Raw genomic sequence first — 22,372 nt, forward strand, 5'->3', positions numbered from 1 at the left:
AATCTCAGAAAACACTGAAATAAAGATTTTCACCTTTATTTTCAAGCAATTTACTTTTTTTCAGAAAAAAAAGACTGAGGTTTGCTGTGAGGTAACTAGAGACTCTTCTAACTAGCTATGTTATATAGCTTACATTGTACTTCTGTACTGTCTGGCGATAATTGCTTACCTGGTTGTTGCCACGGGACTTAGGAGTTAATAATTAATGGATATAGATTAAATACATCTGTGAGTAAATATCCAGTGTAAAGCCTACATGGAATTTAAATGTTAAGTAAACTTTATCTCTTCATTGTGTATTTTCACATTAGCAGTCATCATCTCACATACGGGGATGATGTACTTGTGGATTAGCATTTCTTTCATTAATTTTGAATAGATGAGTATGTATTGTGTAGTTCTATTGATTCGTCCAAGATTTCACAAATATTCATTAAAACGAAAGAAGGCAAGTATAATATACAAACAAATCTGGAATCATAATTATCTAACAGACCAGCAAAAATCTGTTGCTATAGAGAAATTGCTTCTTACAAAAATAGAAATATTTTGTGGGGAAAATGTTGGCTGTTTTAGTGGTTGCTTACTTTGGGATGCCAACTGGAAGTGACTCCTAGTGAATATGATTTTATTAGGTGTGCTGTACTGGTATTTTCCATTATTATGAATAGAATAAAAGAGTATCCTGAGTTAGAAGGGACCTGTAAGAATCATCAAGTCCAACTCCTGCCTCCACACAGGACCACTCAAAATCGGACTATACACATGAGGCATTGCCTGAATGCCACTTGAACTCCAGCAGCGTGGGGCTGTGACCACTGCCCTGGGGAACCTGTTCCATGCCCACCACCCTCTGGTGAAGAACCTTCTCCCAGTATCAAGCCTGAGCCTCCTCTGTTGCAGCTTCATGCCGTTCCCTTGAGTTGGGATAGGTTATCCTAATTCTGCTTTTTCATGGGAAAAACACATCATTTGTAATGCAGATTTCAAGAAATTATGGAAATATGGAATGCGGGAATTCCAATTTCTTTTTCGCAGCAATTTTAATTGAAATGAAATATGTATGTATTCTGAGGTCATAGAAAGATGCTCAAGCAAAAAAAGAGATTTGTTAAAATGTGTCATGTATCAGGATTATACTGTTTATCAGATACATTAAAAAAATATAAAAACAGATTATTTCACTCAGAAGTTAAATAGATAAATAGTGTTTTCCTTTGGCTTTAATTCAATTTGTTTCATTGGCTGAAAGTTTGACCTGTGTGCTCTCTTATTCCATTAAAAATATTTCACAAACTGTGCCAGCCATGGTGAATGGCAGCTAAGAATAGCATTTTTGTAGGAAGATAAAGAAAGGAAAAATGTGAAATAACTGATTTTCTTGTGGGTCAGCATTTTCTATTGAAAAAACAGGAAAGAACTGGGACAATTATATTTTTGATGTCAAAGCTGTTGCTGCCTTGAGTATTCTTTTCCAAACATTTTTGGTTATAATAACACTATAATGGCTGATCTCTGTAGCATTTCATTCTATTCCACGTGGGGAAGTATTTATTTGCTTTGAAATGTTTTTTTTTGTCTGCAGTGAGATATGAGGTTCCCCTTCAAATCTGTGTTATTCAATGAAACTGAAAGAATAAGTTTCGAAGAAGTCCATTGTTACATCTTCAGAAGACTTAAAACTTGAGGTGAAATCTGTCCTGAGGCTGGCAGGGCTGGCAGAGGGATGGACATGCTGCCACTTTTGCCAAGATCCTGCTAGTTGTGTTTCTTCTCACCATATGCCATGCTGCTTTTATAGCCACCGTGGGGATGTTTAGGGCTTCAGTGCGACATTGCCAGGAGTGCTTTATGTATGCAGGGCAGCAGTTATCCTTGCTCCTGAAAGTAGTGGAGGTAAAATGGGGGATTAATAAAAGGATTATTGAAAGGAGCTGTGATTTCCTGTGCCGTTCTGTACGTTTTATGGAGAGCGACCAACTGGGCTTCAAAAGCATCAAAATGCTTGTATCTAAGCTGCATGCTGATGATAACCAATTTGAAGATTTTCAGAAGTGTTACTGATAGAGAAATTTCTTCAGTAGCAATGTGAAGCAAAGATTTTAGTTTAGACAGTACTGATTTATTCTTTCTGTACCAATCATGGATGTTTGGGCACAACTTCTACTGATTTCATTTGCCTCTTGAATAAACACCACACAGTCATGGGTTCCTTTTCATCAAATCAGAATTTTGAAGAGTAACTGAATTATTAGTAATGAAATGAAATTCTTTTTTTCCAATGGAAGAGCAATACTAAGTTCTTATTCCTTTTGCACATTGCTTTAATCTGTGTCTATTATATCCATACTTTATTTGGTTCGAGTGTATTTCTAAAATTTATATTTCATGGAACTAATAAATGGTTGTTACCTAAATACTACTGGATTAACTGTATCCCAGACTCAGTTCATCACTGCTGAATGAATTTTTCTTTGTTTCAGGTGACCAGACTTTAAGAATTTGGGATGTGAAAGCCCCAGGAGTCAGACTCGTGATACCAGCACACCAGGCTGAGATCTTGAGCTGTGACTGGTGCAAGTATGATGAGGTATAATCCTGTTTGTTCCACTGTTTTCTTACGTGAGCCACTTTTATTAAGTAGCAGGGTTTTTTCTTTGTTTGTTTCTCCTGAAGCATTAATGCATCTTCTAGTTATATGGGAATAAAAGCAGGGCTAGTTGCTCTTTTACTCTCATTTGCTGGCTGCATTTCCAGAAGAACATTGTTTCCAAAGATAAATGATCAAATTGGTCTGAAGTTTTGCTCACTCTTTTCCATAGTGGGCAGTATATGTTCTAGTGGAGACAGCTCACGCTTCTCTATTGTCTTTAATTTACATACTGGAGACCACATTTATGATTTATGCATCTATATTTTTTGATCTGCCTTATTGTTTTATCTCTCTAACTTCTTTGCAATTTGATATTTAAGTTGTCCTAATACATCTGTGTTGTGTGGAATCATCAGAACTTGCTGGTAACTGGTGCAGTTGACTGCAGTTTGAAAGGCTGGGATTTGCGAAATGTCCGGCAGCCAGTGTTCGTCCTCCTTGGTCATACCTATGCTGTCAGAAGAGTGAAAGTAAGTTGCACTTTATTCACTGTTGCCTATCCTTGAATCGTTACGCTTTAAGCATACACTTTAAGCAATATTATTATACGTGATCTAAGAACTAGGGAAAAAACATGTTGAAGATTTTAGATGGTAGAGTTCTTGGAAATTGTTCAGTTTAGCACTGAAAGACTTTTTTTATGTCTAGGAGATTGATGAGCTTTCAAATATTACAAACAGGTGTAAGTACTTTAACACATCAGGTGATAGACCTCCGCAATTAGCCCTCTCTTCAGTGGGATCTAATGAGAGGGTAGAAGGCATGGGGCACAAACTGAAACATAGAAAATTCCATTTAAGCATAAGAATTTAATTATTTATTCTACTTTGGAGTTGCACAAACAGGTCTCTGCCCTTAGAGATATTAATCCAATTGGATGCAGCCTTTAGCTTTAATTGACCCTGCACTGAGCAGTGGGGATAGACCAGATGATCTCTAAGGGTCTCCTCTAACAGCAGTGATTCTATGATTCTCTGATAATAATCTTCTAGCAGCTAGAAATATTGTATGGAAGAAATAGATGACTGGTGACTGAATTCTCAGTCTCTTTCTATATAGCATTTTCTATTGCCTTTATTGAAGTCAAAACACTAGGCTAGAAGACTGCTGGCCTGACCAAGCAGGGTATTTTTGTATTCTTAGGTAAGTTTCCATTTTGCTCATAATTCTCCCTGTTTCCTGAGGTATCTTTCAGTGATTCTTAGGAGCTGGCTAGCAGTAGAACTTTGAGAATAATTCCTTAAATGGTTTTAAGGAGGCAGTGGAGTGGCTGTGTATGCGTACTTGTGTAAGGAAGAGGTATGTGGGAATGTGTGACTTCTAATCTATCTTAGCAGGCTTTTATAGCTGTTCCTGGGAGTTAAACGCGGCCTCTGTGGGTGTAAGATCTAAGAAGGTAGACTGACATTTAGAGGTGGTACAGTGTATCCATGGTTGTGTGGTGTGTCTCACCAGTTGGCTACAATGAGAGGCACCAGGATGCTACCCAAACTAAGATTTTCTTTCCCCCTATGCTGTGCTGGCACTAGCAATTAGAGAGCTGTGCAGCAGGCTGGCTCTGCTGACTGCTCTTGCTGAAAATCCCGTCCCTGAAAGTGAGTAGGATATTTAAGGTCAGTGGCAAAACTTTTCAGCTTTGAAAAGATGTTTTTGCTTCTTCTGAAAACATTTGAACAAAGCTGCAATGGGGGAATGTGGGAGACTTGCTACTATGAACTTGATATTCAAAAACAAGCAAGTCCTTAGCAGAATTTTACAGCTTAGCCAAGGTGTTCTTTAAGTACTTGCCTACTAAGTTCATGTGCTCCCTTGTTCTTGGCTGAGAAGAGGCTGATCAATTGTGTTAAATATAACACAACTTGGTTTGTAAGGCACACCATCCTGAATTCACCTGTTAGCTGCTGAACTCGGAGCATCACTACATGTTGAGATGCTGATTGCTTCAGTGCTGTAGTTATCAGGAGATGATTGTATAATTAGCACAGAAATTCTCCTTTCTCTTAATTGTTCCTACATATCTTTTCTTTATTCTTTCTTCTCTTGTTCCTTTCCCCAAAATAAATCTTGGGTCCTTTTCAGTGTGCAAATGCAAACACAGACTGTTTTTTGTGGCTGTACCTAACAATCCTGAGCAAGTGATATCCTGCATGTAACAACGTACATTGCTCTCCTGGCAGTTGTGGCAATAGCTCAAGCCTAACTTTTGAAGTTACACAGCTTTTGTAAAGCTTTCTGTGCTTAGTGAGCTGATACTTAGGTTGTCAGCCAAAAGCAGAATATGAGTGTTTATGACTGTTCTAAAACTTCTTAAATTTACAGCAGGGTTACTTAGAAGTGCTGTAATGAAAGAAACTCGAACCACAATCTCACAAAACAATGCCTGTAATTAAAAGCACGGTGGGGAAATTTGTTGACATAATCTGTATAGTTGCAGCATCATGCATATCTACAAAGGCAGCTTAAATAGCTAAACTTTGGTAACTTTCTAATTGCTGTAAGTCTGTATCTGCTCAGGATTTTTTGCTTTAAAAGTTGTTCTGTTTTGTCTTCTTACAGTTTTCGCCATTCCATGCAACTTTATTGGCTTCCTGCTCCTATGATTTTACTGTGAGGTACAGTAATATTTTTTTTATTGCATAGAATAAATAATCCTTCTTAATTTTGCTTCCAATAGAAAATAATTCTAGCACAGACAGTGAAGTGCAGTTAATGTTGCTCCTAGATGTCTTCTCTCATCGTAAGATATGTTGAAAATATATGGGCTCTTTCCTTTAAAAACTATGTCAGTCACTCCTTTCTGCACTGACAGATGCTTTCTGTAGGCCTTTTCACATCATTCTGCTGCACATAGTTGTATCCAACTGTGGTAGTCTCTGACAGGAAGGTAATAACCTCTAGGATGAATGTGTTTTGTATGTTTCTGTGATTTATTTTTATTGAAGCTTTTATAATGAATTTTTTTGATTCTACCAGTATCTAAGGAATTTTAGTATTGTTCCTCAGTATGTATGCTGAAATCGTTTAGATGGTACTTCAGCAAGTTCCCTTGGCTACCCAGTAAAACTAGTAAGAATTGGTGAGTGTTTTATAGTACAGCTGACTGCTTTAATACAAATTAGCTGCTTCTTTCTGTTTCTTAACAAGTGGAACCATGTTGAAACCCATTGATAAGTTTATTAGAAATACTAGCAGGGGAGAAAACTTTCTTTCACTGACAAGGTGTTTAAAAATGCCCAGTATGTATAGGTTGGTGTACCTGGTGTACAAGAAAGATCACATATTGAAGGCTGATGTTGCCCCTGTTTGTAGGATAGATGGACATCTTCACCGGTTTCAAATTCTCTTTGATGAGAAAGCAAACCTCTTTTCCATATGCAGTTGTATAGCTTGTGATATTTCTATATCTCATTTTGTGAATTATTAATGCAAAGGCTTGCATTTTATGCTGTCCTAGATATAACATACTTTATGAGTACAGGACACCATAGGCTTTAAATTTTAATCTAAAATAAGTGATTAAGACTCAGTGTTCACTTACATATATTCAAATATGTACAAATCAGGTATTGCATGTTGGTTTGGAAAAGGAAATTTCTAAACCAATTTATTTCTGAATTCCTGAAGTTATATTTGATTATTACTTTTTGCCTATAGGCACATAATGTCTATTGTGTCAGTCTTACATTGTGAAACAATTTTGGTTTTAAAATAGAAAATAATTATTGTTTGTAAAACCCCACACCAGGAATCACTGAAGTGACAGGTTGTTTGTTTTTGTTGTTTTTTTTTTTTTACCACGGGGCCTTCTTTTGAGCTATGGATGCTTCAAGGCAGGAATAAGATCCATCTGATAAAGTAGGGCAAGGAGAACATGTATGCTAACAGACTTGATAACTTAGTGAGGAGGGCTTTGAAGTAGAGAAATGTTAGGAGGGAGTGACTGTAACCTGAAGAGAAATGAAGGTGTGAGGATCAGAGAAGTGTGTGCAGAACAGCATTATGTTAGAGGCTTTCTAAGTTGCCCTCTGAAAGCAGACTGATACCTTTATGCAACAGAGGAAGCAAATGGGTAATAGGAAGTCTATGTGCAGCTGCACAGCTGTAGCCTCTTAGGGGATGGTAGAGATTTAGTGGGACATTGCCACCATCATAGCCTCTCTTTCCTGAGGATCCTTTATCCTTTGCCACATTCCAGTATGGTGAGCTGCTAAGGACAAAGGTTCTTGAGAGCTTCTTCCTAAGTTTACATTAATTGTTATTCTCTTGCTTAGTGTAATAAGGGGTAGTGCCTGGCCAGTGAAATCCTCTGTTGTGTGGCTGCTGCCAGGAGACTGACGGTCTAAGTGCTGTGTTGTCTGTACGTATATAGCCTTACAGACTGCTGTATCAGCATTCTGTCTTATATAAAATGCCTAATTTTATTTATGTCTATGGTTTGCTTGTCATACGATACTGCACAGCAGTCTGTGGAGGTTTATTTATGTGATCTTCTTTAGCGTCCTCTACTGTCTCGGTGCCAGCTGGTTTGCCACATATGGTTTCTCAAAAGGCTTCAGAGTCCAAAATAAAAAATGATGATTGTTTTTTTTTTGTTTGTTTGTTTTTTTCCAGTGGCCTTGTCTGAACAGTATGATTGATAATCACCATAATGAATGGTCAGTGCATTTAAGTGATTTTAATGCATCCCATTGCTCTTCTCCTTTTTGACACCAACTGTATATCCTTCAGGTTTGGCACTAATGCACTTCATGTAAGGTCTAGCTTTGCTTCATGCAAAACGTAGTGCATTTTCAGCTCTGACATTCAGTTTACGAAGCTTTCAGCAAAGATGGGGAGAACTTCTATCTCATATACCATGGTGCCTGTAAATGCAAAGAGGGGAGACATTTTCACAGAATGCCATGTTTTACTCTTGGCATAATTCTTCTGTCCAAACAATTAATTGCTGTGACCAGAGAGACAGGATCAGAGATGTAGAAATGAAATATAATTATTTAGGAGTTTTCTAAAATCATTAGTTCCTAAAAATCATGGTTTTAGCATGAGTGAACGGTATGTGGAAGTCTTTGAAAAATGCAGCACAAGTAAAATATTATGTATAATGGGGGAAACTTGTCACTGCAATATTTTGGGAATGTCTCTCCTAAAGAGTATAATATTGTGATGTACCTCTACCACATTAGTTTACTGTCATTTGCAAGAAGGAGTAAGAGGTAGAGTTCTCTGAGGAATGTTCTGAGTTTGAATGGATGCACAATACTCCCTGCATACACACACGCATGCATACTGGCATGTATGGACTTGCACATACATACACATGTGGGGGCATGACTGTGTACGTGCAGGACTATGCATGTTTCAATTTAACAAGAAAAATACTTGACAAATATATAAATAGGTAAGAGAAGTTCAGATTCCAGCGCATGGCATTAATTTTATATTCCGTAGTACTTAAGACTTGTTGGTTTTTAGCCTCATTTTGTAGTAATCCCTAGAACAGTATGGCATGGCAGTCCTTTAAAAATTGTGATTGCTTGTGTGCACAAGCTATTGAAAACTAGTTCCCATGCCAACTTTATGCTGCTAACTGAGAAAATAAAAGGTGGTAGATTTCTTGGTACTTAAGTATAAGGATATGTAATTAGTCCTCTGTCTTATAGATCCTTCATCAAGACAAACTCCTTACTCTTTGGAAGAACTCAAAGGAAAAAAAAACCCACAAAACAACTAGGCATGTTAATTCAAAAAATCAGTTTTAAAACAAATGAGTCATTAAAATGCCCGGAAATGTGCAAAGTACAGGAACATTTCCAGGACTTATTAAGATCTGCATGCATGTTTCTAAGCCTTATCTCTATCAAAATTCAGTTTGAAAGAACTTCAGTGTCATCTCTTACCGGAATCATAATTTTATATATTTGGAATCTCTTCAGTATAAAAAGATGCTGTTGCATTAGGCACAGACAGTGCTCACCCAAATCTAAACAGATGATCTGATAAATTGAAGAACTTCATTAAGCTGGTATCAAGCCAGATCTTGAAATGTGTTCACAGAATGTTGCCTATGGGGTAAAGAGGCAAGTTTTTGTTGAAAGTTTATTCTGCACTAGATAGCAAATCTGAAAGAAGCTTTAAGGTGAACTACAGGCTCTACCTGCCCATCAAGTGCAAGTTCAATGACGTGGATCACAAAGAAGTCTTCAGAACTTAAGGAATAATGCTGCGCACAAAAAACCTTTATGTTTTATTTTTTTATTTTTTACTTCAGTCACTTGTCCTTTTTTTTTTGTTTGTTTTTCCTTCAAGCTGAGAAAGTGTTTTGCTTTGCTCCATTGCTCTTTTTTTTTCCCCGTTTTTCTTTTTTCCCAACTAAAAATTATCTTCCAGATAGTTGAAATACTGATCGCTGGCATTTTTCTAGCATGAAACTGAAACCTCTGCAGTAGAACGTGTTAATTTAAATGCCTCAGTTGATGGAAACTCACGTAGTGTTCTAAGAAGTTTCACTGGTAGCAAAGTCGCTGGTGGTAATCAGAGCCTCAAGCATTACATCTGGTGAAATTAACTACTTCAAAACTGATTGTAACTTTTCAATTATGATTTAACTTTATTACGACCGTGGAAGTCAGAATCACTCATAGAGCGGTGTTAAGCATATCTTTTCTTTCCAGTGCTTCCTTTTGGTATTAAGACAAGAATTACAATTTTATGCTAAATATTATATCAAATATTAATAAATGTAATGTTCGTGCAGTTCATAAATTCACTGCCATTTTCCTGCCTGCATGTGCTAGCTTTCTTTAAAAACAGTGTTATGAGGTAGAATTTCTCTTTAAGTTAGGAAAATGTTGACCACAGGAGTTACTCACCAAATGATGCAACCTCATAAGTGAGATAATATCTTTCTTCTAGCAAAACAAATCTCTGCTGCTTTTTATAGCATTATAACATTGTTGAAGAATACCGCAAAGGGATATTTGTGTATGTATTTTCTTTTTAATTTTTTCTAATATACAGATCTGTTTGTATAAATATTAAACATTGGTAACTAAAATCTTAATGTAATGAATCTTTAACAATGGCAGCATCTAAATATATGTTGATTTCTTTTTTTAACTGAAAGTGCATCTTTCCATTAAAAGAAAAAAGACAAATTGGGGATCAAAGAGTGAGCAGAACACGCTAGTATTGAAAGCTGGGCTGCAGATAGCATTTTTCACTTCATACTGCAGTAAATTATCAGAGCCACCATGAAATTGTCATCAGTGGTTTTCAATCCTAAAACTGTACCTTTTTTGACCTTTCCTTACCTTCTTATGAACAAACGAATGAGGATGAAAATGCTGAGATGGGCTTTTTGCCCTTCTCTCTTGCAAAATAGGTTGTTTATCTTAGATCTCAGGTACTAGGAAAAAGTTAAGAGGATTGTTGCTATGACACAGCCATTGTACTGATACCTCTTTGGTCATTTATTAAGGAAATAACATTTACGTATTAAACAAACTGACCTTGCTGGCTCCAGTGTTTGTTATTTTGCCTGAATTGGTTTGAACATAAAGAGCACTCAGTGTAGTTAGTCTGATAACGAATCATTCTTATTAATTATTTTCACTCTCCCCAGTCAGAGTAACACAATGAGACTCTGTGATTGTTAGCGAAGAAATAAAGCATCTGATTGACCACCATCAGAAAATTCAAACTAGAAAACCTGGTTACAGCGACCACCCTCTAGAATGTGCAGTGCTCTGCAGCTTGTGGACTTTCCTAAGAAATACCATATAATCCAAAAAAAACCCCAAAACAAATATTTGTTTTGTGCCATCATTAGACTGGTGTTAACTGTGCAGTGCCACTGATCTTTGTAGTACAAATGTGTTATTGAATTATAATGTTTCTCAGAAGCACAGTCTCAAATTAGAGACAAAGAATGGCCAATGTCATACACGAACGTGTAGTTTTCCATAAATAAACATCTTGTACTGAACGATACCAAAAATTAAGAAAAATCATAATTTGAACTGATATCTTACAGGGATACAATTATCCAGCTATCAAGAAATATGATGAGAATATTCTATCCTACGTTTTTTTCTGTTTTAGTAATGTCCCAAGTGCTGGTCTTTGGTGCCAATTTTGATCTCACTTTCAGCAACAAGAGACAAAGATGGTTTTACCCAGTGAGGTTTAATTTATGCAAATCAGCAGATGGCTTTGCAGGAGTATGATTAGTTATGTTTCCTAAGTGGATGAGTTTGCTCTTTTAAATATCCTGGCAGCAACAGATTTGTCAATATCTCAAATTATATTTTTTAAATGGCCTTTCAATTACTTTAATTGTGGTTTGTTTGATTTTTTTTTTTCTTTTTCTTTTTCTTTTTTTTCTTCCTCCCACCCTCCCTTTCTATATAGATTCTGGGACTTTTCCAAGCCTAACCCTTTGCTGGAAACAGTCGAGCATCATACTGAGTTTACATGTGGACTAGATTTAAGCCTTCACAAATGTGGCCAGGTAAGAGATGTGACAAATTTACCTTTCACTCGCCTATTATAGCCAGTTCTGTCAAGGCTGGACTGCAGCACTCAGATCCTGAATAACAGTCACCAGATCACAGAAAGCTTTTGGAAGTTAATCTGGCTGAATGCTTATCAAGTAAACTCCTCCTTAGGTGCATATTTATTTATAAAGCAGTTGCTTGTGTTGAGCTGGAAAAGAGGACAAAACTGACAGAACTGCCAAATCAAGTAACAGAAAGCCACAGCAAGCTCATGGGAAATGAGGTGGCTTTATTTTGGAAGGAAGAGTAAAGGTGAATGGTCTTAGATACCAAGCAAAGACACGGGGATTTGTTCCATCTGCTTGAAAAGTCAAGTTTAGTATTGCTAGTGTCACATTTGATCTCTGAATCTGGTTTGTCGAGTACTGTAGGAGGTTCAACATATATTCAGAACTGTAAATCCTTCAGTTATCAATCTGAATGAGTGGGACCCATTTTGACAAGGGCATCTCTTTGTGTACTGGTGGTAGTAGGATTCTCTCTCTGCAAATGTTTCTGTTTTATAAACAGAGAGTTGTTATATGTAGTATGAATTTGTTGTTGTTGTTGTTGTTTTTTTTCACCCCAGCAAGAAAGACAGAAGAAAACTGAAAATAAAGTTCATCATTTACTTTAAAGCATACGGTTTTAACACCGAAGTTAATGCAACTTTGTTAACTGTGCCTCAGGTGTTATTTGCATCTAGGTTCTTTTCTAATTCAAAGTGAAATTCAATTTATATCTTAGATGAAAATGACTTCTTTCATTTGAGATGAAATTCTGATTGGACAAAATAAAACCATCCTAATTTCTGCTGCTGACAAAATAACATGGGAGTAAAATGTCAGTTTGACACAATAGTTAGCTTAATGTGTGTGGATTCATTCTTGGCATTGGTGCAGGCTTGAAGAGCTTTATGCCAGACTGCTTGTTCCCTTCATTCTGCTGCCTCAGGGGTGCTGTGGTAGCTATTAATGAGACTGTGCTGTGAACAGTGCAGGGGAATTTATAAGGCTGAATATAAATCCCAAGTTTCAGGTTGTTTTTCATTGGGGCAAGGAAAGAGTAGTGTAAAGGCCAGTTGCCAGGAATTAAAGCTTTATCCCTAGTGAGTGCATAGATATGATTCTGTCTGAATTGGGGCCGGGGGAGCAGGAAGCACAGCTTAGTGCTTTAGGGCCTTAGATTGCTACCTCACAGCATCCTGAGCCAGCTCAACTTTCCACAAAATTGATGTGGCTTTTGCAATGGGTCTGAATGAGATGACAAAAAGGGTTTTCTTCCTTTGTACTGAGGATGTGATTGCATCTTGGTTCTAAGCCTGTTGGAAAGAGCCCCGAGTGTTACAGTGGATGATGTTTTTGACTGTCTGGCTAAATACGTTGTCTTTTTGTGCGATACATCTGTCGAACTGAGTTCCTGCTGAAAGGACATTCTTTCTTTTGTAACTGCAATGTATGGCAAAGCCTTCTTGGAACAAGGCTCATTGATGATAATGAATTCAAAGCAAACAGCTGCACCTGCACTGGTGTGTTGGAAAAAGGAAAATGATGATATGTATACCTATCTACATTAGGGCATTAGTGCATCTAGATGGTTTTTTCCATGCAGAAATTCTGTAAGTCTTGTGTTGGACTTAATGTGAAAGTACTAGCCTGTAAATCCAAATCCATGTACAATTCATGCCAATGTGCCTTCCAGACAGAAATCTGGCATCTGCAACAGCTTTAATATTCCTCTGCTTTTTCTGCTGAGTTGATTTAGTGTATTGTGATGATTGGATATCACAGCAATTGGCAATGTAAATACTGCTTTAAAAAAAAAAATCTTTAATAGAATTGAAGTGTAACTACCAGATCAACAGTGAATGCTTACTGAACAATCTGAACCCTTGAAGCTTTTCCCTGACATCTACGTTGATCCAGCAAAGACTATTTGCCTGAGTTATACTGCTGCTTCCAGTATGTAGGTTGCTCTCGTGGCTGTTCTCTATCAAGAACTGATAATGAGTCCCAATACCTGTTCTTCATGCATTAATATGATTTGTGATTTTCACTGTATGCGTCAGAAGGAGTTCTGATTTGAGATCAGAATTGCTTTGTTCCTCCATGCAATGGAGAAGCTATTAACTTACAGTCAAATTAAGTATACCATTCTGGTCATTAACCTTTGCTTTTGCTCTTAATGCTGTCTACCCAGATGATATTTTCCTTGGCTCTTCCCAATGAATTTCAGTATTTTTGAAGTATCTTTTACATGTCAAGAAAAACTCAGTCTGTACTCTTGGAAAAGTCTTCAAAATAGATACTGTGATGAAGGATCCAATTTAGGATTTACAGGGCATTCCTGTGGAACTGACTGAGCTTTGAGCAGAATCCACAGGCAGGTCTGTGCAGGCAAGGAGTTTTCGTATAGTGTCCTGCTAATGGGAGGCAACCTGTCAGGGTGAGATTTGCTGGTGAAGAAGGGATACCAGATAATGAAGGTAAGTATTAGCTAGATGAAACAGAAAATTCTTTGGTGCTTAATTAGTATTCTAATACCTATTTTGGAAGTATCTGCCTCTGCATAAAGAAAGCTTTTGTTGAAAGCTTTGCCTTTATATAATCGAGAAGGTTGCTTTTTTTCTTTCTTGTTGCTTTCACTGTTCATGTCATGTTTATAACAGTTTCAGGCTATGAACTTCCATAGTTTAGCAAACTAAACAGGCATAGGAGGTATATGGAGAATAATGAAAATGATAATCAGCTTTGTATTATTCCTCTCTAGAGGCTGATAGTGCTAGACATATATAGGAATGATATTCTGTACTTCATCAGATTTCTGACTTCTCTCTTGATATGTACTTTCCCTGTATATTATTCTTTAGTATTCTGATGACTGAAAACAAAGTACCCCCTTAGGTCCAGTCCTTACTGGGGTTTTGCTGTGCTTACTTGCAGAGTTGTAGACGTTAACGTAACTTCGTTTGGTATTTGTGCAGCTTTCTTTGAAAGCAGTCCTTTTTATATTTAAAACAAAACAAAACAACAAAACAAAACAACTTCTGCAGGTTGAACGTGGTGTGGTAATTATGAATTTTGTAAGTTTTTTAAGCTATCCATCAGTGACAGATAAAAAGTATACAGCTCCTGTGAATATTCACTTCTTCTTGTCCAGATTCTGAATTTATTTCAGTAAGTACATAAAGAATAATGGAACAAAAACCCCAACCCTTTCTGTTGTAAAGCTGTATTTTGCTTAAAACAAACATGAGAGAAGCCTGAAAGTTGCCTGAAAGTCTTTCTCAGCCTACATTTTGAGTCTGCTCTGAACTCCAATAGGCTCACATAAATAGTGGAAAGTACATTATTGCTTCCCATTGAGCCAGCCTTTTTGCCTTGCTATTGAGAGTGACACTGAGCGTTTAATTAGAGCAAGAGAGGAATCTTTCCATTCCTCTATACTCTGTGAACAGTGACATTTATAAATTACGAGAATATGGACTTCAGTAGAAGTGGTGGTAAGTGGTACAATGACCTAAAATTCTTGGCATGTGAAGAGGGTGTTAGACATCAATGACGTGCCAAATCAGAACAGGATTTTCATGATGTGCAATAGTGAGATGTTCCTCTTGGAAATTGAAATTGTTCTGCACCATTTCATGAGAATGTGTGTTGAAGTCTAGGTTTTAGTATAACTTGTGAACAACACAAGTAATAATCGTGAGGGTTTTTTTTGCTGGTTTTTTTTTTTAACTGTGGTTGTGTGTGTTTGGGTAGTAATTATACTACAAATGGGCAGCTCATCATCTAAAAAGCTTTTTGTGTCAACATGGTTTGGGAGGCAAAATTGTTTCCTCTAGCCCTCTGTATGGCTGTACCTCCATTTGTAAATATTCTCCCAGAGTAGATTAGCTCACATAAAACTGGTTTATCTTATTTCTCCTGGGAGTGTGCCTGGGATTCCAGGATTTATCACCATAACAAATGGCATGGCTGAAGTTTTGCTCTGTTGCACTGGAGATGGTGATGTGAGATATGGCAGCACACACATTATAATAATATGGAGTTGGTGCTGATACCACTACAGTACCTGTGAAATCAGTTTTGTGCTCTCTTCTGCACTATTCTTTGTGGCTCAGCTTCTTGAAATTTCTTCTTTCTTCTCTCTAAAACAGTGGGATGCCACCAGTATTTTGTGCCCATACCAGTCTATGCTCTTTCCATGTACCCAGAGGCCATTAGAACCAAGGGAAGATATTTGCTTTGCAGCAACAGTCTGTTGATCCAATGAAATATTGCTGTGCTGAAGGCATTGTGAGCTTTCGTATAGCATCAATATCGCTAAAATATAAAAACCTGATGTTTCTCAGTAGTTGCAGGGAGATGTAGCCAAACTGTACTCACTTGAAGGTAAATCAAACCTAGCTCTAAGATCTTGCATTTTTTTTAGAGAAATCTTTGATCATCTGTCAAGTTCTGGTGTACAAACTTGTTCTGCTACCTGTTTTCTATGTGTAGTTCATGCAGTGTACCACATTAGCTGTACAAGCACAAGTAGAATTGGCAGGAGAGAGGAGCAAATGGAAAAGCAGGACATATCTATAGTGAGGCTGTTTTGCTCTCTGTTTTGAAGTTCATTAGTCATGCACCCTTGACAGCCCCAGAAATAGTGGATGTTTCATATAAAAGTACTTCTTGTGGGAATGTATAGAAAAGTAAAAACCTTGCTTTTGCTCATTTGCTCTTATCTGCTATGCTTAATTACTAGAGAACCAATAGCTTTCACTCAGCTGTTGTAGCTATCACGCTGCTGTAATTGTATCACTATCTCTACTGCTTTTTAATCTCTCCCTATGGACCTTCTCTGGGATGTTACTGAAGTTATGCTGTTAGAGATCCTTTGAGATTAAAAGATTCTACAGCAGCTCTGCTTTTACTTAGCTTCAGAGTGGATTTTTGCATGGAAAGATCAGATTTAACCAAATGCAAATGTTATCATGAAAGCAAAGTGAACACCTTTAAACATCTGGAGGAGGAGAAAAGAGAGGTGACATTTATTTCTGGTGACTATTGCAATACGTCCTCTGCAAACTGTTATACTTTCACTGTATAAATCAAAGTTAATCATTTATGAACAATGGTCACTCTTAGTCATTGTCAAGAGAAGTCTCATCTTAGGGTGTTTGGAAAAGTTGCTGCCAGGCGTCAGACTGCTGTAGAAGCTGCAGTGTCAGTCTACTGAGAGGAAAAAGTAACTGATTCTGATGTACTGAAAAGAGATGTGAAGCATCTCAATACACGTGTTGGTTGTCTGCTGTATTTCACTTGCCTAAAAACAATTTCTACTCTGAAAACCTCACTTGTTAGTCCATGCACTGGATTTTGCTTTATGTCTGCATAATCAACAATTGTTTGAGTCTCCCAGTGAATTGCTCTAGTGAAACTCAGTGGAAGACAACGGGATTTTTCAGCTGTCACTGAAAACGCTTTGCCTTATCAGTATCTGTGATTATGTCCAGCATGAAGATTGGATGTGATAATTAGGAAAACACAGTTTTACTGCATTTAACCTGCTTTTTAGGGCCGCTGAGGCACCAATGGGGAAAAGCAGGTTCCAGAGTATCTTCTACTAAACTTAAGATTGTATTTACTGGTCAAAGACTCAGGAGGTGTCTTTCACTTTATATAGGTACAGAGGAACTGCTACCTGCAACTTTCTAACCTGCAACTTGTGCCTCAATTTGCTTTACGTCTTACTCATGAAAAACACATTCAGAAGACTTGCATTTAGAAAAGCACAGTGTGACCAACACATTATCTTCCTGTTGCCCATGTTGGAGCAACTAAGATGTTGAGATAGCTGCCTCGTTTTTAAATTGGTGAAATGTGATACATCTTTGCAATCTGAAAAACAATGCCTCCTAAATCTTTTATCTCCCTAAGAAGTAAATAGATTTCTTAAGCAGTATCTGAAATAGCTCTTCTTTGTAAGAACTTCTGGTCAAGGGTTTAATGATGTCTTTATTGGAAATAACAATTAAATCATTACGTGTTATTTCCAGAAGCAAATCAGAGAAATCTGTCACTGGAAAGTCAAAACAAAAGGTTTAAATTTGCAGGCTGCATTACTTTGTTCTTGTGTGAAGGTAGACATCATGTGCAGCTCATCCCTGACATCTTTTGGCCAAACAAAAGGCTGTACCAGTAGTCCAGATTTGCTAGTACAAAATAGGTATTGAGTAGATTTTACTTTATGCATGGTCCATTATGCACTTAACCAAATCGTTTTGGTGAGGGAGGAGGTCTGCCTATTCTTTTTGTTTTTTTAATGGCCCCACTCCAAAGGAAAAAAAAGTACTAAAAAAGTGCTAAAACAGAAATGTTTTCTACTTGTGTTTTTCATATTATATGTGAATGGACAACTAAGGCCTAGATTGTTCTGGTCTGGAAATGGAATATGAGGAGTGATCACCTCTGAAAGCAAACCTAATTAATCTCCATCTTGCATACATACAGAGGGTGTTCGGAACTATTAAAAATATACAATAATGATATAAATAGACTGTTAAATTCTATATAAAAAGTCACAGAAGATAAGAAACTAAAAGAGTAAAGGGGACACAACCTTAATGGAAGAGAAGAACTGAATATTTTTTTCTTATATCACTTCTTACAGAAGAAAGACGGGTCTTATCTGTTTCATTTGAAAAGGGGGTGGGATGGAGAAAAGCTGAAAAGAGAAATGAGTCATTATCAGACACATTTGTGCATTATCCTGATTTATTACAAGCTCTCAGGAAGCTGAGTGGCACCAAGGTACTTCTGGATTTGCCCATTAAAAAGAATGAAAATGTTAGTATGGAGAAAGCTGTACTTTCTTCAAACTCCTTTAATAGAAGGACAACTGAACTGAACTCAGTTTTTAGTTGTTCTTTTGAATGTATTTCATCTAGATTAGGGCCTGGGGTTTTATTATGGATTCAAACATTGGGGGGGGGGGGAAGCGACTGACTTGGGAGATTTCTCTTTTCTTGCTCCTTCTGAATAGCGAAGAAGCAGAATGTCAACCAGATAATTGCACCAGACTGAATGGATTGTCCTCAGGAGCTGGAAAAGGTCTAAGTCTATTGCAAAACAAGATGATTGTGATGAATAGGAAACAGAGGGCCTGTCAAGGAAGTAAATCAGTTAGTAAGTCAATGGAAATGTCTTTGGTAAATTAATGGATATCAATATTAAATCAGTTGGTGGGAAAAAATTGTTGTACTCTGAGACAAGGAACATTTCAATAAAATACAGGATAGCTGTTTCATTTAAACTATGATTTTCTAGTCAGGCAGTCAGCTTCCTATGACAACTCCAGGCTTGCCTTTGGCTTTACATAAAGGGAAGTGTAGTGATGCCCATTTTGTTTTTATGCTTGCGATAGACATGCTTAAATCTCTACTGGCAGATAAGTTGGCATGGCATTTATGTTGCGGCAATAACAAAACAATACCCCCAGCACATATGCTAGTACAGCAGTTTTGCTATTGAAATAAAAGGGTAAGAGACAAGCAGTTATACCGTTTTGTTAGACTGCTTTTATCCCACAAAGCTTTAGTAACAATTGATAACAAGCAGAAAAATTACCAATTTTAGAACACTTTTTTCATTTGTATTATTTCTTGATGTAATTTGACAGTCAGTGTAAGTAGAATATTCCTTTTTGTAACTAAGCTGTTGCTATTTTCCTTTTCTATGCAATTTCTGATAAATAAATGTTGCTATAGTAGAACTGTATTCTACTCCTACTAGAACAATTCAGTCTGCATAAAAATAATAATGACATAGGGAGTCCAAAGTATAAGGAAATTATAATTTATACAGTTCTTTGCAACTGAAGTAAACTGTGTTTTACTCTGTTTGCATATCAACTTCAAAAAAAAAAAAAAAAAAAAATTGAGAGAAGTCAATCACACACCCTCTAAATACAGAAAGCAGTGAGATTTGTTTCAATCTGTAAGTGAAATCTGTCTCCAAGTGAAGAAGACATTTTCACTGAAGGACAAACCTTCATGTTCCAGGTGATGAGGAATTGCTGGCTATGCAGATAATGTTTCAGTTAAAATTTTCCTTTGTCCTTCATCTTATCACAGAAACATTTTCTCCATGTGTTGGTAACATCATCTCGATGATAGACTGGAGCTCCTCCCCTATGAAGACAGGCTGAGGGAGCTGGGCTTGTTCAGCCTAGAGAAAACAAGGCTGTGGGGTGACCACACTGAGCCTTTCAATACCTAAAGGGAGCCTACAAACAGGAGGTGAATCAACTCTTTGAAAGGGTTGATAACTGCAGGACAAGGGGAAATGGTTTGAAATTGAGGGAGGGGAGATTTAGGTTGGATCTTGGGGGAAATTCTTTACAGAGAGAGTGGTGAGAGTGGCTGGAACAGGCTGTCCAGAGAGGTTGTGGATGCCGCATCCCTGGAGGTGTTCCATGTCTAAATAGATGGGGCCCTGGGCAGCCTGGTCTGGTCTTAAAAGTGGAGGTTGGTGGTTCTGCATGAGGCAGGGGGGTTGGAGATTCATGATCCTTGAGGTTCCTTCCAACCCTGGCCATTCTGTGATTGAAATATGAAAAAAATATAAAGGAAGTTAACAATTTTTTTCTGCACCCTTATTTACTGTGGTCTGCTGGGTCAGCCTTCCTCCCAGTGTGAATTCCTGCTGCTTTTTAATATTTGATTAAAGTAGCACTTATTTTAAAAAGAAGAAAAGAAAGGCTAACATGCTTTAAAACATTAAAACGTATTAAAACATATTCACATGCAATTTGAGAAGTGACATTCCTAAATACTTTTAAAGCACTTGTTCAATATGCTGTTTCCCTCGTAGGAAAGGCATACAACAGTCATAAGAATGGTGTGTAAGACAGGTCTTTGTAAGAAAAACAGTCAAAATGAAACAAAAAGACATTTGGTAACCTGATGCAGTAACTGCATTAAACATTCACTTATCTGTATCTGACATTTCTTTTTTAGTGATTTGTATTTGAGACAGTGACAATGGTGCGTGTAGCAGCTGTCTGTAGATTAACATTTGCCATTACACTTAACTTCCAGTTGTCACCTTTCTCTTAGAGTCTTAACAGTATCTTGGAGAAAGTATTATGGAGAAATACGAATGCAGTTGCTCTTGCTAGTGTTGTTCCAACCACTGGGTCACAATTTGGCATGTATACCTGTTTGTTGTTCCTTATGTGTGTGCTCATTGAGGTTTCTGATACCGGTCTTTCACTATAAAGTGACTGCTCTACAGGAGAACTTTTAGGAAGTATTACTTTTCAGAAAGGGTGGTCAGGCACTGGAATGGACTGCCCAGGGAGGTGGTGGAGTCACCGACCCTGGGGGTGTTCAAGGAAAGGCTGGATGTTGTGTTGAGGGACATGGTTTAGTGGGAGCTATTGGGAATAGGTGAACGGTTGGACTGGGTGATCTTTTAGGTCTTTTCCAACCTTGGTGATTCTATGATTCTAACTTGACACAGCACTATTTGTTGCAGCTTTATTTTCCTTCTTTTAGTTGGTTACCTCTACATCTTTCATGTTCTACCTTTAAGTCAATGAGTTGGACAAATCACTGCAAGCAATCCTTTTAAAACCCACTTCTAATCCTCATGTTTATTTTGAGTGTTGCTAGATTAAATGGTTCTGTAGCTAAATTTGTTCAGAGGCTGCTTCAGGACGCTAATTATATTGGTAGCAGGTGGGAATTCCCATGGGCCTTTTCCAAATGTTATCTTGTTTCTGCATGAAAGTGAAAAGTATTATGGAAATACAAATATTGATCCAGAGCTCTGGAGAATATTAAACACTGTATTTTTTGTGATTGACAATTTCTGCATAGCTTCTTTAGTGGGAGACTCAGATTTTCTCTCTTTTCTTTTTTTTTTTTTTTTGCATGACTGGAGGGACTGCAATGCAGTAGAACCATAGAAAGCTCTATTATGTTGTATGAATAGACAAATGTTTTTGAGAGATTTTTTGGTACGTTTAGATGTATATGGAAAACACTTCAAATAACTAAGTAGAAGCAGCTAAGGAAGCAATGGAAATGAATAATAGTGCAGTATAGTAAACACAAAATGGGCTAATTATAGCATAAAATCAAATGTTGAAGTTGGATTTCCAAATTTTTCATGTGCAGCTGTTTATTCTGGCTCTAGAAGAGAACAGGAATTGGAATCTGAAGCAGAAAGGAACTTGTTGTGTACAGGGTACAATACTGTATCCTTTGTAATCTCAACTGGAAAGGACTTTATAAAAATAATTTGAGATGGATTCAGCCAGATTTACTGGTACACATCCGTAGGGCTCATAAACTATTTAGCTCTCCTTTTCCTACTTTCTTTTGCCTTAGTTGTTATCCCCTGCAATCTTCTGTGAATGTACGTTATGTTACTTGAGTAATAGTGTGGTTAACCCTTTCACTTTATTACAGACTCTCAGGTGCATTATCCTAATCATTATCAAACTAAAGCATTCTATAGTCTACTTCTGTGGAATCTCATAACTTATTCGAATCTAGTTTTGTAGAATTAGGTTAATCTCCTTGTTTGTAATTTTAGTTTCTAACTTGCACCTAAAGAAGAGCTTGGGGCTTGCGATTCAGAATATTTTCAGTTACATTGGAATCAGTTGCTGTGTTTGTAAAAGGCAGTTGGCATAAGTGGCATCACTTCCTCATCAGACTAGGGTGGTTTATGTAGTGCTTGAAGTAAACTTCCTCCTCCCACCATGGTCTTTGACATGTCTTTCATCACCAGTACTCAATTCTCAGCAAACAGACAACTCTTTTCTCAACAGAAAATACAGTGCTCTCAGCTCATTAGAGTGAGACAGAACAGTCTCCATTCTTCAAGAAACATCCTGTGTCATCCTGTGTCTTTGTTTGGTCTTTATTTCTTGGTTCCTTAACTCTCCATTCAAAAATATATCTGTAATAACTATTCCTGCATGCAAGTATGAGAAAGCTGGTCACATTATATCATGAAGTGCTGAGATGTATTGGTAAAAGAACTGTGAAAGCCTATGAAGAGATGTCACATGGCCTGTAAACGTGTATGTCCATCCTTTGTCCTATTGTTACACTGCCTTAGCTTACATGAAACAATCACTTCAAACTCCAAGTTTTCCATGCTTTTCTCATGCAAAGTATGAA

At 37.3% G+C, this 22,372-nt stretch overlaps 1 protein-coding gene across 1 annotated transcript in view; it reads left to right on the forward strand.

Moving 5' to 3' along the window:
* Nucleotides 1-22,372, forward strand: part of PEX7 (peroxisomal biogenesis factor 7) — a 36,363-nt gene that overhangs the window by 11,200 nt on the left and 2,791 nt on the right. The window contains exons 6-9 of the mRNA XM_042822729.1: nt 2,484-2,590; nt 3,010-3,123; nt 5,210-5,265; nt 11,063-11,162. Coding sequence (XP_042678663.1) covers nt 2,484-2,590; nt 3,010-3,123; nt 5,210-5,265; nt 11,063-11,162 — 377 coding nt within the window. The remainder of the gene's footprint in view (nt 1-2,483; nt 2,591-3,009; nt 3,124-5,209; nt 5,266-11,062; nt 11,163-22,372) is intronic.

Source organism: Centrocercus urophasianus, unplaced genomic scaffold (assembly GCF_019232065.1).
Source record: "Centrocercus urophasianus isolate 14NV4802_14NV808 unplaced genomic scaffold, USGS_Curo_1.0 seq_10, whole genome shotgun sequence".
Taxonomy (NCBI): Eukaryota; Metazoa; Chordata; class Aves; order Galliformes; family Phasianidae; genus Centrocercus; species Centrocercus urophasianus.